Below are 16,928 nucleotides of genomic sequence, written 5' to 3'. Positions count from 1 at the left end.
GGTGAGAGCGATCAAGGACTAATCTTTGTTCATTCCACTGAGAAGTCTTTTTTGTGGGATAGTGGCGCCCTGTGTTTACAGTGAAGCTCATTAAAATGAAAAATGGTTGCTTACGAGGCAGAGACCTTTTGTTTGACCCCATGCCTGGCACATGATCCGCATTCCCCAATTACTGAGGCGTCATTTCATTTCTGAGCAATTACAGCGGCCTAGTCAGACCCTGTATGCATGAGCCCAACAGATGCTTAAGGTGTGTTGTTAAGAGAGTCGTCTGTGTAGTGTGCAGCAGGAAAGAGAACAAGAAGGCATCAGGCTTTTCTGTTATGAGGAACAGGGACATGTAGGGAAAGGGCATGGGTTTGAGTACCAGCTTTGCCATATTTTGGCTTTTTAGTTGTGTGGCCTTGGGCAAACAGGTGGTCCTCTTTGAGCCTTAGTTGCTAAGCTGTAAACTGCAGAAAATACTACATGCTTCACCGGGTTTTTATCAGGACCCAGGGAAATTACAGTTAGTATTCACGGTAGGACACCTGACGTGACATTGGCGGTCCTTCTGGTGGGGACTGTCATCAGAAGTGGACCAGCCAGGGAGGAAGTGTCCCCACACTCAGTGAGGCTTTCAGACAGGCTCCAGACTGCCAGAGGCCAGCCGCAGTGAATCTGTTTGGAGGTCACTGGTCAAGGGTAGTGGCGTGAGGTTTCTGTCTGTGGGAGGAGCTTGTGACCTAGCTGAACGGGCGGGCATGTGTCCCCTCTCACCAAGATGTATGAGCCAAGATTCCAGGGAGAAGCCAAGGACTGCGAGCTCAGAGGGTGTCCCAGCACTCACAGGCTGGACAGGGTTCCTAGGCAGCCACGCAAATGGCCAAGGATAGGGATGATGCATAAGAAGAAAAAAAAATTAGGAGAATTAGGAGGTGCAGGACCTTAAGAAAAAAAGTAATTATCTATATTTAGAAATGTAAAGAGTTTTTAAATACAAAAGATAACAAGCGGCAGTCTGTCTCCACTGAGGATGGAATAAGAGGAAATGGCTCTGTGACTGCAGAGTGAGATTTGATGAGACCCTTGGTGGGAATGATGGTTCACCAGAGGCACAGGTACGGAGAGGGTGCAAAGACTTAAGAGGATAAATTCTGAAAATACCTGTTTCGGTCTTGCAAATACCATGTGTTTATTTTCAGACCTGAGAAAATGAGACGGCCACTCATTGAACACATTTGTCAATGTAGCTTAATTGTCTGTGGCTCTTGTCTTTGATTTTCCTGAGAAATGTGGCTGCGGTTGAACTCTGAGTAGGGAAGATGCAGGCCGGCTCATTTGCTCAACACATTTATTGATCTGCCCGCAGATGTTATGCGTAAACCAGACCGGACTGTTTCAGTGACCCTACAGTGTAGTGGGAAAGTCAAAACACTGATGGGCCATCCTCAAAAATACAATGTTGACAGTGGAGGTGTGACAGTGGGAGCGGGGAGCGAGCGGGTCTTAAGTTGGGAGGTTGGGGAGTCTGGAGAGTCAGGGGCCTTTTAGTCCTGAGGGGTGGGTAAGGCAAGAACATTCCAGGCAGAGGCAGCAAGTAAGATGAGAAGGAATTGGAGGTCTGGGTGTCTGGAGACTAGAGAGGAGGTGAAATAACCTTGCTGAGGCTGATGGGGAGAGGGATGACCAACCGGGGCCTTGGAGGGTGATCACGAGTTTCCTTGATTTCCTCAAGGCAATGGGAATCTCCTGCAGGGGTTCAGGTGGGCCCAAGTGGCTGTTCCAGCTGCCGTGGGGTGTGGGGCAGAGGGCTCAGGGTAGATGTGAAGAGCAGGGCGTTATCAGTAGAAGTGACGGGTGTGAATGGATCCAGGGAGTGTTTTGGAATTATATAGTTGGGTTAATCCTTTGCTCAAAAGGATTATTTGAACCCAGTGACAGAAGTAACCTAGAGGGAGTAGGAGTGGATTCAGAACGCACCTGGAAAAAAACCTGCCAGGGACTGATGTCACTGCTTAACTTAATGGGGGAAATTTGTGGTATTTGATGGCTGTCACCATCCTTGTGTACTGTAAGAGCAGCGAACATTCATCAAACAACCAGATTCTTGGGTGTGGGAGTTCTCCTTATCAGGGTTCATTTTCTGAGTCTTGCAATTACAAGGCCATATGGAGAAATGAAAGGCGTTGTCACAAAAGTATCGGGCTGAACATTAGCGCAGTAGGCCCCACCCCGCACAGCCCTGCTTACCACTAGCGTCATCCTCTCTGTCACAGGAAATTGCTGGTAGGCCAGCTTCTTTCTGACTTTCTGATGCGAGGTGAAATTGCAGGCCTTACAAAAGATGTTTGACTATAAAAGGTCTTTGAAAGCAATGGGGAAAACTAAATCCTACCCAAATCCCTTGGCCAACTGGGATGTGGCAAAGGTAGACCAGTTAACTTTTGAAGAAATTAACATCCACAAGGATAATGACGTGATGAGCCTCCAGGAAAGTGTGATTTGAATATCAAAGGATTAAGAGAGGCCTTTGGCTCTTGAATAATTTTGCAAAAATTAACTTTATGATGTGTGTTATAAAAGTCAAATGTGAAATAATCTTATAGGAAAAATACTAATCCTTTCATCATCCCCCCCACACACACACACCAAAACCCATTATTTGATTCATTCTTTGTTTATTCCAAGAATGATCACATATTGCTATTAAATTTTGTTAAAGATAGGCTTATTTTCAAAATCAAGTTGATTTTCCCCAATTCAAAAAATTGTGGTAAAATACACATAAAATTAACCATTTTTAAGTCTACCTTTCAGTGATATTAAGTACTATTGTTGTGCAACTATAACCAGCATCCATCTCCAGAACTCTTTTCATTTTGCAAAACCGAAACTCTATACCCACTAAACAGCAACCCTCCTTTCCTCTTCCCCCAGCCCCTGGCCACCACATTCTACATCCTATCTCTATGATTTCAGCTACACTATGTACCTCATATAAGTGGAATCATACAGTATTTTATCTTTTTGTTATGGGCTTATTTCACTTCGAGTAATGGCCTTAAAGCGCATGCATGTTGTAGCATGTGTCAGACTTTCCTTCCTTTTTAAGGCTGAATAATATTCCATTGTATGTGTAGACCACTCCTCTATCCATCTGTGCATGGAGGCTTGTGTTGCTTCTGCATTTTAGCCATTGTGAATAATGCTGTTACACACATGGGTGAACAAATATTTCTTTGAGATCTCACTTTCAGTTATTTCGGGTCTATATCCAAAGCGGGACTGCTGGATCATATGGGAATTCTATTTTTAGTTTTCTGGGGAAATCCCCGTGCGGTTTCCCATAGCACCTGTACCATTTTATATTCCCACCAATAGTGCTCAAAGGTTCCAGTTTCTCCATATCTCGGTCAACGTTTGTTATCTTCTGTTGTTTTTTTTTAAATAGTAACTATCCTAATGGCCATGAGGTGGTATCTCATCGTGGCTTTGATTTGCGTTTCCCTAATGGTTAGGAATGTTGAGCATCCTTTCATTGGTTATTGGCCATTCGTATATCTTTTTGGAAAAATCCAAATCCTTCGCTTATTTTGAATTGGATTGTTTGTTTTATTGTTGAATTTTAGGAGTCTTCAGTCTATCCTGCATATTAATTTCTTAACAGATATATGATTTGTAAATATCTCATTCCATAGGCTGCCTTTTCACTCTGTTGGTGGTGTCCCTTGATGCGCAGACGTTTCTAATTTTCATGAAGCCCAATTTATTTTCTCTTTTGTTGCCTGTTAAAATAAAGTTTCAATCAAATCTTTTTCTTCCCACTAGTTACCATAATTTTTGGTTCCCATTTAACAATTTAGGACTTAATGATAAGGACCTCTTATATGTAGATAAATTTGCATGCATGTTTATATTTATGTTAAGTGAGAAATAAATTCACAGTATAGAGGAATACTTATGATCCTCTATAAGAAAAGGCAGTGTCCAACATATATCATTCATATCCTCTCGTTTATATCATACATAACCTCTCAAGTGTGAGCCATTTGGGGTGGCGAGGGTGGAGGGAGGATGAAAAGAACCATTGAAAGAAGAAGGATGGATTGGAATCAACATGATTTTATCAATGTGGTATGGGTTTCAGAAAACAATTGTCGTCATTTTCTTTCTTGCCTGTGTGTGATATGCAGAGAGATCAGACCCCTTAGCAGTTATAAATGTGACCTTAAATCTGGACCACCCTCCCTGCTTTGTTTTTCAGTCTGGAAGTGGCTATCTCGTGGTGGTGTTTGTCTATGTGACGGAATTTATTGGCATGAAGGCTCGGACGTGGGCATGCATCCAGATGCATTCCTTTTTTGCAATTGGAACAATGGTGGTGGCTTTGACAGGCTACTTTGTCAGGACCTGGTGGATCTATCAGATAGTCCTCTCCACAGTGACTATCCCCTTTGTCCTGTGCTGTTGGATACTCCCAGAGACACCTTTTTGGCTTCTCTCAGAGGGAAGATATGAAGAAGCGCAAAAAGTAGTTGATACGATTGCCAAGTGGAATAGGGCCAGCTCCTGTAAACTGTCAGAACTTTTGTCACTGGATCTAAATGATCCTGTTGGTAATGAACCCCTTGAAGTTAAGAAGCACAACCTATTAGATCTGTTTTGTGACTGGAATGTTGGAACGAGGACACTTACTGTTTGGCTGATTTGGTTCACGGGGTGTTTGGGATTCTACTTCTTCTCCTTGAATTCTGTTAATTTAGGAGGCAATGAATATTTAAACCTCTTCCTCATGGGTAAGTAGTTAAATATATTTAAGTGTAGCAATGAACTGATGTTTCTACCATGTTTTTAGTGTGCTTTTATTGTCTTTTCTCTACCAGGAACAATACTGCCCACTGTATTATTATGGCCTCTTTTAGTGTTATTAGACTGGAATGCCAGGTATATATATATATATATTTTTTTTTTTAAACAATGCAGTCAGAAGAATTTAGTCCCTCTTTCCTTTTCTGCCTCTGCTCCTTGCTTGCTTCCTTCCTATAAGCCCACCCCCATCTCAGAACTCTCTTTGAGAGGTGACGTCTTTAATATCTGGCTTGTGCTCTTTTATATCTTTCGACACATTTCCATACATTTGTGCAGATCAAGAGATCATTCCCTACCTGTTGTTCTTCGTAGGTGGTTTTCCTTTTAAGATTTAATGTGTCTTGGAGATCTTCTGGTATCTTTCTACCTTCAAAAGTGCTGAATTTAGAAATTTCAGTGAAGAAAATCACTTAAATACATGCAACTCTAATTTCGTTGTCATGCTTCTTCCATTCTAGTAGCAGGTTAAAATGGCTCAAGAGATTGCTGTGACGTCTTGAGGCATGACTCCGAGGGCCGTCCAAATTCACACCCAACATGAGAGGAATATTAGAAATCTGTATTTGTCCATCTAGTTGCAACTCCTGGCTATTTTCACAAAGGCTGCCTGCACTTGCTATTATCCTCAGAAAATCTTGCTTTTACATTTTTACACATAGATATCATCCCTTCTCATTGGAGTGCTCCGATGACACATCTGTTTTTGTTCATGATAGCTCAGCAGGAATTATGAGAGAAGTCATTTTAAGGGGGAAAAAACCCACCTTTATTCTCTTGGGCAAACCAGCAAGTTTGCAGACTGAGTCCGTCTTGGCTTCAAACATTCTGTATGTCAGTTTGAGAAATGATGCAGCGTTCCTAGAACAGAGCAGCAAGTGGCGGGAGGACCCAGTGGGGTGCGGTGTGACACAGGGAAGCTTCGGGAAGCTGGAGCTTTAGATCTTTATGATACAGTTTCCTAGTTTTAATGGACATATGCATTCTCAAGAAACTGGGACATCTCATAAGTATAACAATGTTTCTAAGATGGAGTCTTCTCCAGGCCACTGAAAGGAAGAGGGACCAGCTCTCGGAGGTGGCTCAGGATGTTAATCTTTGCCTTGGCCTGGGCCACTTTTATTTTTTTTGAGCAGCAGCAGCTGAGTTTGATTTCTGATGTACTACTGAGAACGTTCCCTCGGAGTATATGTATCTACCCGAGGATGTGTTCCGAAGCTGGGGGAGACATAGACGTGGGCCTGCCTCTCCAGGGGCTTGCAACGTCCTGCAGTTGCGTGGACAAGGGCACGTCATTCCTGAGCGGCAGTGGTGGGTTGCATCCTGAGGTTAGGCAAGCAGCAGAGGGAGGGAAGAACTTGAAGACTGAATTATGTGCACGATCTAGGCTGCTGAAGAATGGCAGCTTCCTGAAGGAGACCGTTGGGCTTGCTTGCTTGGGCACAGGATCTTCGTGCTTGCTTCCTATTTCATTCTGGCTGGTAGATAGACATAGAACTTTCTGGCTCTGGATCTCAGATTCAAAAACTTTGGTTTTTCAAGAGAAGAGCTTTTAAGATGCAGCTCTTTACTTTTGTGGTGGGGCAGTAAAAAGAGGCCCAAGGAAGTTTCTGTCCTGTAGGGGACTTGTGTTAGATTTAAAAATATATATATTTTATTTATTTATTCATGAGAGACACAGAGGGAGAGGCAGAGACACAGGCAGAGGGAGAAGCAGACTCCCTGCAATGACTCTGATGAGGGACTCGATCCTCGATCCCAGGTCACACCCTGAGCCAAAGGCAGACGCTCAACCACTGAGCCACCCTGGTGCCCCTCATGTTAGATTTTTAAATGTTTACTTTTATTTATTTGTTTTTTTAAGATTTTATTTATTTATTCATGAGAGACACACAGAGAGAGGCAGACATGGGCAGAGGGAGAAGCAGGCTCCATGCAGGGAGCCCGATGTGGGACTCGATCCTGGCACCCCAGGATCACGCCCTGAGCTGAAGGCAAGCTCTCAACCGCTGGGCCCCCCAGGAGTCCCAAATGTTTACTTTTAGATTTAAAATCCATCACGCGGGATCCCTGGGTGGCGCAGCGGTTTGGCGCCTGCCTTTGGCCCAGGGCGCGATCCTGGAGACCCGGGATTGAATCCCATGTCGGGCTCCTGGTGCATGGACCCTGCTTCTCCCTCTGCCTCTGTCTCTGCCTCTCTCTCTCTCTCTCTCTCTCTGTGACTATCATAAATAAATAAAAAATAAAATAAAATAAATAAAATAAAATCCATCACGCCTTATCATTAGTTTGTCTACCTAGCCCACACGAATTTTCTACTTTAGTTCCTAAACTTTGAAATCACTCATCTAGAATTTTCCCTAGTTCTATCAAGCGTGAGAAATCAAAGGTCAGAAATTATCCACTGGTCGTCTGTGAATTTACTGATGTATTCATCTGACAGGCCTGTCCTCTGGGCCCCCTGTGCGTGTCCTGGGCCGCTTCCAGCCTGGTGGGGGGCAAGGTTCCTAGGGCGGGTGATGAGTGCCAGGCGGATTGCGGGACTGTGTACTTCACAGGACACATCCTCCTCCCTACAGGGAGTTTAAAAAGGGGCAGAGCTTTCAGGGCAGTCGTTGGATAGCTCTGAGGGGCTCCTGGGAGTGGGGAGAGGGCTGATCATCCCTTTTGGGTGGTGGGTTAGAAGGCGAGGTCCTGTCGCGCAGTTGGTTGCCGTGGCTTATCGAGGGCCCTTTCGCTCAATGACAGGTGCAGTGGAAATTCCTGCTTACATCTTCATGTGCCTGGGGATAGACCGTATAGGGAGAAGAAGCATTCTGGCCTTCGCCCTTATCTCAGGTGCACTGTTCTGTGGTGTGGTTATGGTGATCCCCAAGGTGAGTTATTTTTATGTCTAATTTAGGGCGTGGTTAGTTACACTAGGACAGCAGATATGAAGATCAATTCAGACATACAGAGTATATACATAATATTTTTAAATGTGTTCTTTTAAAAACCATCCTTTCTCTGTTGTGTAAGTATTATATGTTCATGGTAAAAAGATTAAGGAAAAAAATGTTAAGAAAAAAAAAAGCACCCGTAATCTCACTTCCCAGAGATGGCCAGTGTTGTATTTTGTAAACACAGAGGTCCCAAAGGAGGACAGTTGATCACCTCTTCCAGTGATTATTGTAATCTTAAACGTTCATTCATTCAACAAATATGTATCCAGCATCTGTCAGGTGGCAGGTGTCGTTCTAGGTGCTGAAGACTCACAGTGAATCTAGTTTCTACAAGTATGAAGAAAACCAGAACAGGATAAGCGATGGAGAATGCATGTGTGCGTGTGTGTGTGTGTGACACGTGTGTTTGCTTTATCCAGGGTGATCGAGGATGGAGTGCCTCGCAGAGAAGGTGACAGTGGATTAGAAACCTGAAAGAGAAAAAAAAAAAAAAAAGAAAAGAAACCTGAAAGAGGGAGGGAGCCATAGAGACCTCTGAAGGACTTAATGAGTTCTATCTTCAGGACTGTTTCAATTTAAATAGTCTTGTCTTTCATTGCAGTAGATGAGTAGTTTCCAATTTCTGGTATGCCTAAATCCCTCAAGGAACTTGTTCTTAAGAATGCAGTTTCCCACTGAGAAACGATGCCATAAACTACTGAAAGCACCCTCCCGTTCCTATATTTGGGCAAACACCATCCCCTAGAATAACTCTTGCATCCAGTAAGTGCTTCTCCACACCCGCCCCCCCAAATGTTATCAGAACCTGTGTTTTTCATTCTTGATTTGGAAAATGTGGTCATGGTAACTACACTTTAAAATACTTTCTATAATTTTCTCTAGGATTATGTGATTGTTCAGCAATAGTATCTCAACATTTAGAGCCAAGACATTTAAGATTTTATATGTTGTTTGAAATTTACTTTAAGTTAACCAGTGACTTCTTTTTATAGTACCATTTCACTTAATTCTCAAGGTTGGTGAATCAAATGTTTTATGTCACTGAAATTTCCAGAGGATTGATATACAACTATATGCAGGCAGTAAAACTACTCAGGACTGGGAGGTTGCTGCCAATTTAAGGGAACTTCATCCACACCTTTTTGTTTGTTTGTTTGTTTTAAGTGGTTTACAGATATACTAGTTGAGCTGATGACAGCTGCCTTTGAATTTGTGAAGATTTAGGGGAACCCCAGAACCCTCAAGTTCTATAATGGTTAAGCCCCTGTGATAATAGGGAAGACAGGAAAGTAGCTGATGGGGATTTCTAGAAATAGGGCGCCAACACTTAACCCCAAATTTCTTCCTTCTAATAAAAGTTTCTCCCCAAATGTCAGTATCAACACGTGTCCATGTTTTTTTTAAGTTACATTCATTCCTTCAACAAATCCCGTCTACAAGAGATACTGTCAACAAATTCATCCCACAAACACACAGTAATTAGGATGTAAGGTAACAAGGTGACATTAGTTGCTTTATTAGAGGCATCGTCAAATGCCAGTGACTTCACATCACAGGTATTTATTTCTTGCTCATAGAAGGTTTGATGAGGGTCTACCTGGTTGGTGGTGGCAGGAGTGGTGAGGGGGTGTTTGGCTCCACGGAGTCATTCGGGGATTCAGGTTGACAGAGGCTCTGCCAACCTCAACACATGAACCCCAGGTCACCTGGATCTCCATGTCCGGCTGGCAGACAGGAGACGAGAGCGAGAAGATGGAATGTGGGAAGTCTTTGGGAGTCCCAGCGGGAAGTAGAGGACATTAAGGGCAGCAGGAATGGAGTGGGAGAAATTTCACTGTTGAGAAATGCTTCCACCAAAAGAAAAAAAGAAAAGAATCTCTTTTAATGGTTCAGTTATCACTTTCAGATTATTTTCTGAAGATAATTTATAAAACTAGAGGATTACTGTCACAAAGGAGCACAATTTGTTTCTATGGCTCTTTGAATCACTCTGCTTGGATCAATTCCAGAAGGAGTGGGTCAATTGCTAGTGCAACTGGTACCCTCTGGGCGTGTCTCATTCCATCGCAATCTCTGGAAATGGCTTTTCTAATTTGGTAATTTGAAATCTCCAAGGCTGGGGGGAGGCACAATTAAATTAATCTCTTAATTATATGAAGATGGAAAGCTTTTACAGACCAGGAGTAGAGATTACAAAGTAAGTTCAAACAGAGAATTAATAGTTTTCACTCTTCTGAAAAAGAGTGATAATTCTAATTATTGGATAATTAGAACATTTAAAATAATTTTTGAGATTTTATGTATTTCCTTTAAAGATATTAGTTATGATGGTCTATTTTGCTAATATATGTTTTTTCAGGATTACTTTATTTGGACTGTGGTGGTGACCATGGCTGGAAAATTTGCCATAGGGGCGTCGTTTGGCCTCATTTACCTTTATACAGCAGAGCTGTACCCAACCAGGGTAAGGTAAGAGTTACTCATTTTTCTCTTGTTTTCGTGTTAACTTGAGTGTCGTTTCATTATATTTGACCTTTGAGTATAAATGCTTGCTTTCTCTCCAGTGGTTACTGGGGCTCCGGAGATATGGGAAAGTTCCATGATGATGCTAATTCCGAATCTGAGGCTTTGTCTACACCTCATTAGCAAGGATATTAAAGAAATTGTGGTGAAATCACACTCTGTTATTCTAAAACCATTTTAAGTCTCAAATACTATTGCCTTACCCTGACTCTCCGTGGGACTCAAGGCTAATTTTCCCAGGATGTGTCTCTTGGTGTTCTGATGTCAGTTGTCTTAATTTTTAGGGCTGCCATAACGGAACACCAAAAGGTCGGGTGGCTGAAACAACAGAAGTCTTTTCTCACGTATCTGGAGGCCAGAGGTCCAAGGTGTTAGGCAGATTTAGTTTCTCCTGGGGTGGGGCCTCTCTCCTTGGCTTACTAAGAGATACTTATTCACATGAAAAGCACGTTCTTTCCTTCTTACTAGACATTCTATAAAGTTTCCTTAAATGGCTTTTAAAGAAAAGCTCAAGAAGATACCACTTGACTTTAAAAAATTGAAACAGAACGTTCCACAGATATAATAAATCTTTCATTCTCCCCGATTCCCATCCATCCCCCTACCCCAGACAAATTCCTGCTCTAGAAGACGGATGTTATCCTCAATGTGAGACTGAATGAATATGCATAAGGCGCTCATCTGCATAGCAAAGGAAGAATGGTTGATCTTCTTTTCTTTTCTTCTTCTTCTTTTTTTTTTTCTGGTCCTGATTTGTCTTGAATGACCTGTATGCTCATATACTCCCCTGTTGCACACAACGCGGATCTAAATCACACGCAGTCCTTGGAACATCAGTGTAAAATTTATTTTCGACCCTGGGGCCGAGCTTAGGGTTATTGCATTGATTCTCCGCTGGGAGTGTGGACAAGGGCCCGGGCGGTCCTGCAGCCCGCGCTTGGGTGCTGTGCTCGGGTTCACCTCTGGCCACTGTCTTTTTTCCTTTCTTTCTTTCTTTTATTTTTTACTTTTGTTTTTATTGGAGTTCGATTTGCCACCATATAATATCACACCCAGGGCTCACCCCATCACCTGCCCCCCCAGGGCCCAATCCCCGGTCCCCCATCCCCCTGCCCACCTCCCATCCACTACCCTCTGTCTGTTTCCCAGAGTTGGGGTCTCTCATGGTTTGTCCCCAGCTCTTACTTTCCCCACTCGGTCCCCCCTCTTCCCTTATGATCCCTTTCACTGTCCCTTACACTCCCCACACGGTGGGGCCCTAGGATGCCCGGCCTCCCCCCACTGACCAACGTCGCTGGGCATCATCCCTCCAGCTCCATCCACCGCGTGGAGCTGGCGACAGCCGAGCGGTACCCAGTGGTCTGCACCCTAACGCGCCTCCTGTTTGCAGGTCACTGGCCGTGGGGAGCGGCAGCATGGTGAGCCGCATGGGGAGCATCGTGGCCCCGTTCTGCGTGTACCTCTCCAGCGTTTGGACCTTCCTGCCACAGGTGCCTGCAAGGTCCCAGCCCCCAACGCGGCAGGGAGGCAGCACAGCCAACTGCCATCTCTACCCGGACCTGTTAGAAGCCAATTTAGGTTCAGTGGTGGCGGTTTACAGAAACCTTACTAACCGCTCCCTGTGGGGAAGGAGAGCGGGATTGCTGTTTTATGTTGGGCGGTCACCTTCTGCCCCCGGTGAGCCCTTCATTGCGGTTGTGGCCGCTGTGAAAGGACCCTCTCCTGCCCCCCCCCCCCCCCCCCCCCGCCCAAGTCTCTGGAAGCTGCCTAGGGAGAGCCCTGCTCTCTCTCCGGCCTCCCAGGCCTCTGCCCAAGTCACCTGGGCCCCCCACCTGGCCTCGACTCTGGGTTCCCACGGCCTACCTGCTTGGAGGGTCCTGTGGTGCCTCCCCGAGAGGTGCCTGGTTTTCAGCTTACCTGAAACACGACAGACTCTTCATGGGTGATGCTTCTGGTGGGAGGAAGATGGGAGGCAGGCGGGCTGGGGGCTTGGGGTGGCCTGGAGAGCTCTGCGACAAAAGGGAATGCAGGGGAATCTGCTCCTCCTCCACCCTGCCCCCGAGAGCCCCAGCCTCCTTGCCCCAAGACAACCTCTGTCAGCAGGTCTCGCGTATATTTGCAGAAATATTCTGTGAATATGCTTCCTTCGGATGCAACAGATGTTGCTTGTTGTTTTCCGTGAGTAAAAAAATAAATTATAGAATTTCTCATTAAAGTTATTTCTGGGTGTCAAGCTGCCTAGGGAGCCGGTATTTTCATTCGGAGGAATGGAAATGCTAATCTGGAAGATAAGTTTGTATTTTCCCTTTCAAAAAGAAGTGCATGAAAATCACTCATTCTGATGCTTTTATTATCAGCCGTTGTTTCCTAGTAATCTAAAAAACAAGTGGACACTAACTCACATTGTATTCATCGGTTGGTTTGGCGAAGATTTATTGAGCGTTGATTGTTGAACTAACCTCCTCGTTAGGTGCTATGGAGCAGAGATGAAAGAGGCAGCCTCTGTCCTGAGAGAGTCTGTCCGTCCTCCAGTGTGGTGGGGAAGGAGAAGAGCCCCGAGCTGAGGGGTACGGGGAGGGCCAGGGCTCTGGGTTATAGGCGAGGACTCCCAACCCAGCCCAAGGCCAGAAGGGAGGCTGCCTGGAGGAGGGGGCCTCCAGTCTACGTCTGGAAGGGCCAATAAGAGTCAGCCAGAGGAAAAAGAGAGAAGGGAGTTCTAGGCAAGGGAATTAAAGGCTTAAAGGGAAAAAGGAATATGGCCAGTTTGGGTTTGGGGTCAAGCCTATCGCCAACACCAGGGTGGGTTATGGGAGTCAGGAGATAACCCAGAAAAACAGGCAGGGATGTCAAAGGAGGTCAGAGGGAAGGGCATTAGTACTCAGGGTGACTCAGAGACGGCAGGAGAAGTCACGTCCACGCCCCTGGTGAGCTGCTGGGTGTGCGGGACTGGGGCCGTGGGGGGAGGCCTAAGCCATCGTCGGTGGCTGGAGGGAACACGTCAATGGCTCATCAGCGTGAGGCACCTGCAGGATGGCCAGGAGGCGTCTGGGAGGCAGATGCCTGGGGCCCGGGGCAGCTGGAGGAACAGGTGGGGGGGGTCAGCCTATGAGGGGGGGCGGTGAGCAGACTCCAGACTCCAGAGCAGGGCCCTAGGAGCAGAGGCCTGTCAGGTGTGATGGAAGGAGGGCCCAGCTCCTCCAGGAGGAGCAGCCAGCTACGTGGGGAGGTGACAGGACCCCGAAGGAGGAGAGGAGGCCGGGAAGGCGGGATAGGACAGCAGCCAAGAAGGAGCAGGACAGGAAGAGGTCTGCTGGGCTCAGCAGCTGGGAGTCTGCGGCCGGGAAGAGCGGCTTCCGGGGGGGGGGGGAGGGCGAGCGGGCGCAGGGAGGCAGCGGGCGCAGAGCATGGGCTCGGGCTCGAGGGCTGTGGGCCGAGGCCCAAGGCCTCCCCGGCTTCCTGGAATGAGAGAAGCACACTTCTTGGGCCCTTCCCACGGATGGGTACTGTGCAAAGGGACCCCCCTCGAAGGGTCATGGAGTTTAATTCATTCCCCCGTCCTTTGAGGCAGGTGCTACTCATGTGTCCATTTTACAGATGAGGAAACTGAGGAGCAGGAAGTCGCAGTCACCCAAGTTCACCCCGGGGAGCCCAGCAAGCTCCCAGGCGGAGTGGGTTATAAGAGGCTCGAGAACTGTTATTTTTACTGAAGGAAAATCAGTGGTGGAAAGGAAAAGGTCAAAAACCTGTGAGAAGGAGGACGGTCTGTGGATAGAGGGACTCCCCCGCCCCAACCCTGCCCTCCCCATTTAGGAGGCAGGGGAGAGGAGGAAGGGGGAAGTGAGAGGTGGGGACGGAGGGGTTAGGGCTCCCCAGCATGCCTGAGGGGGTGGGGGGACCTTCCAGTCATTCTCATTCTTGTTTGGACTTACTCGGTGGGTGTACCTGCTGTGTCTGGAAGGCTCCAGAAGACGCCTCGAAGCGTCCTTTGGAATGTCACTGTAGATGCTGTGACTGCTTCTGGGCTTGCTCAAGTATTCCCAAGAATGAGGTTATCAGCGTTGCGCAAAACAAGATAAGGACCTGTCCCCCCGAGTCCCGCGTGTTACTGATGGGCCCTTGCGTCACGCCACCGTGGCAACCAACGTGTGCTTGGAGTTTCTCCTTCTCAGACGTTGTAGAAGCACCAAGTATGTAGATTTATTGGGAAAACCATGCCTTGATTTATTTTTATGGGCTCTTCCCAGGCGGTGATTTTTTGGCTGGAGGAGTTTAAATTATGTGAGGATGGGACACATTTTTACAGACGGTGTAGAGATTTAGTTCTAGAATCCACCCAGTATCTTCATAAAGATCAACGGAGAAGAGATCTGTGGGCTTTAATTCTTTTTTTTTTTAATTAATTTTTATTGGTGTTCAATTTACCAACGTACAGAAAAACACCCAGTGCTCATCCCGTCAAGTGCCCACCTCAGTGCCCATCACCCATTCCCCTCCAACACCCGCCCTCCCCCCCTTCCACCACCCCTAGTTCGTTTCCCCGAGTTAGGAGTCTTTATGTTCTGTCTCCCTTCCTGATATTTCCCAACATTTCTTTTCCCTTCCTTTATATTCCCTTTCACTATTATTTATATTCCCCAAATGAATGAGAACATACACTGTTTGTCCTTCTCCGATTGACTTACTTCACTCAGCATCATACCCTCCAGTTCCATCCACGTTGAAGCAAATGGTGGGTATTTGTCGTTTCTAATTGCTGAGGAATATTCCATTGTATACATAGACCACAGCTTCTTTATCCATTCATCTTTCGATGGACACCGAGGCTCCTTCCACAGTTTGGCTATTGTGGCCATTGCTGCTAGAAACATCGGGGTGCAGGTGTCCCGACGTTTCATTGCATCTGAATATTTGGGGTAAATCCCCAGCAGTGCAATTGCTGGGTCATAGGGCAGGTCTATTCTTAACTCTTTGAGGAACCTCCACACAGTTTTCCAGAGTGGCTGCACCTGTGGGCTTTAATTCTTAATACAATTTGCATTTTTGAAAATTGAGGTAAGATTGGTATCATGGAATTTGCATTTTTGAAGGCAGACACCATGGTGCTAATCTAAAAGGTTGCTTTTTTGTGTGTGAAAATTTGGAAAGTAAAGAATTTTTAAGGCAATCACATGGATCCTTACCACCACCACCACCGCCCCCCCCCCCAAGTAGCAATTAGTTTCCATTTGCCTTTGTTTGGTTCCCCCTAAATTCTGTAGGTTTTGGCTCATTGCAACATTCATTTGTGCATTCACTCATTCATTCATTCATTCATTCATTCACTGAGTGTCATTTATTGAATTTTGATCATGTACCAACTTCAGGGCCAGGGTATGGTTGACCAAGACAGCCTCTGATCATGAAGTCCCAACCCAAGGCAACTGCTGGGTTTGTCTGTAAAGTGCTGGGGTCTGGGAGGTTGGGGCAGGGTTTTTTTTTTTTCTCCACACTGCTCCTAGGACAGTGCTCACCAGAGTACTAATCTAGGTACTCTCTGGGGTTGACCAGGTCGGTCTCCACCGTGGTCAATGAATGGTGTAATGAGTGCCCATTCTGCTGGCCTGCCAAAGTGACCCATGGTTCCCCCAGGAGGTAACAATGACCACGGTTGCATCAAATTTAATGCTGCTGCCCTCTGACAAAGGTTCAGAAACGATCATTCTCTGAAGGATGTTTCTTTCACGACGTGTCCCTTATTATTGTTCTTTCAATTCCTTCTAGTTGCTTGTTGCGATTTTGGCCTTCATAAGCGGAGTGCTATCGCTGATGCTTCCAGAAACCATGGGGAAGCCTCTGGCGACGACTTGGGAGGAGGCTGCCAGACAGGATACAGAAAACGAGAGCTCAGGCAAATTATTTTCCACAACCAGTAATACTGCGTTGAAAAACGTAGAAATGATTGACTCGGGGGGTTCGGGTCTTGGTGAATAAATGTGCCGTCCGAGCTGGCGAGCACCGGAGTAAAACATGGTTTACCGTACTGACTTTGTATTAGAGGGATATTCTTCTCATCTCCTGAATGTCATTTGTATGTGTCTTTTTAAAAAAAATTTTTTGTAAGAAAGTCTTAACACAATTGTTTTTTGTAAAAGTAAAAAGAAATAAAACCGAGATGAGAATTCTCATTTTTTACACTGCTTTCTTACTGCCATAAAATATTTCTCCTTATTTGTTCTTAGATGTTTTAGGGACTCAACCTGCCCCCCTGCCTCCAGCCATGCAGGGAACATCACATCCTCCCGCCAGAACCGGGGTTCCTCTGCTCCCTGGGGAAGAGTGGGCATGGGAGCTTTTGACAAAGCTCCTTGAAGATTCTCTTTCTGCTATTCCTTCTCCTCTTATGAGAATCATGGCTCTAAATTTAAGTTTTATCCAGAAATGTCCTGGCAGGGCACCCAGGCGGTGTATCAGTCAAGCATCCGACTCTTGGCTTCAGCTCAGGTCGTGATCTCTGGGTCGTGGGATGGAGCCCCACCTTGGGCTCCACGCTCAGCAGGGAGTCTACTTGGGATTCTCTCTCTCTCCTTTTCAAATAAATAAATCTTAAAAAAGAATGCCCTGTCAAAAAATATTTGT

General features: G+C 45.8%; 1 protein-coding gene across 3 annotated transcripts in view; it reads left to right on the top strand.

Moving 5' to 3' along the window:
* Positions 1–16,484, top strand: part of SLC22A16 (solute carrier family 22 member 16) — a 40,699-nt gene extending 24,215 nt beyond the window's left edge. Inside the window, exons 4-8 of one of the 3 annotated variants that reach the window (XM_072738902.1) lie at positions 4,247–4,778; positions 7,597–7,724; positions 10,150–10,254; positions 11,704–11,803; positions 16,074–16,484. In XM_072738902.1, the coding sequence (XP_072595003.1) occupies positions 4,247–4,778; positions 7,597–7,724; positions 10,150–10,254; positions 11,704–11,803; positions 16,074–16,225 (1,017 nt within the window). In that variant the 3' untranslated portion in view covers positions 16,226–16,484. Of the gene's footprint in view, positions 1–4,246; positions 4,779–7,596; positions 7,725–10,149; positions 10,260–11,703; positions 13,349–16,073 lie in introns of those variants that run through there. The other 2 variants (XM_072738892.1, XM_072738885.1) reach the window with 2 other exon arrangements.
* The last annotated feature ends 444 nt before the right edge of the window (positions 16,485–16,928 follow it).

The sequence above is a fragment of the Vulpes vulpes genome, chromosome 1, assembly GCF_048418805.1.
Source record: "Vulpes vulpes isolate BD-2025 chromosome 1, VulVul3, whole genome shotgun sequence".
NCBI lineage: Eukaryota > Metazoa > Chordata > Mammalia > Carnivora > Canidae > Vulpes > Vulpes vulpes.
The sequence above is the reverse complement of the archived record's forward strand: the minus strand, read 5'-3'. Positions and strand labels throughout refer to the sequence as shown.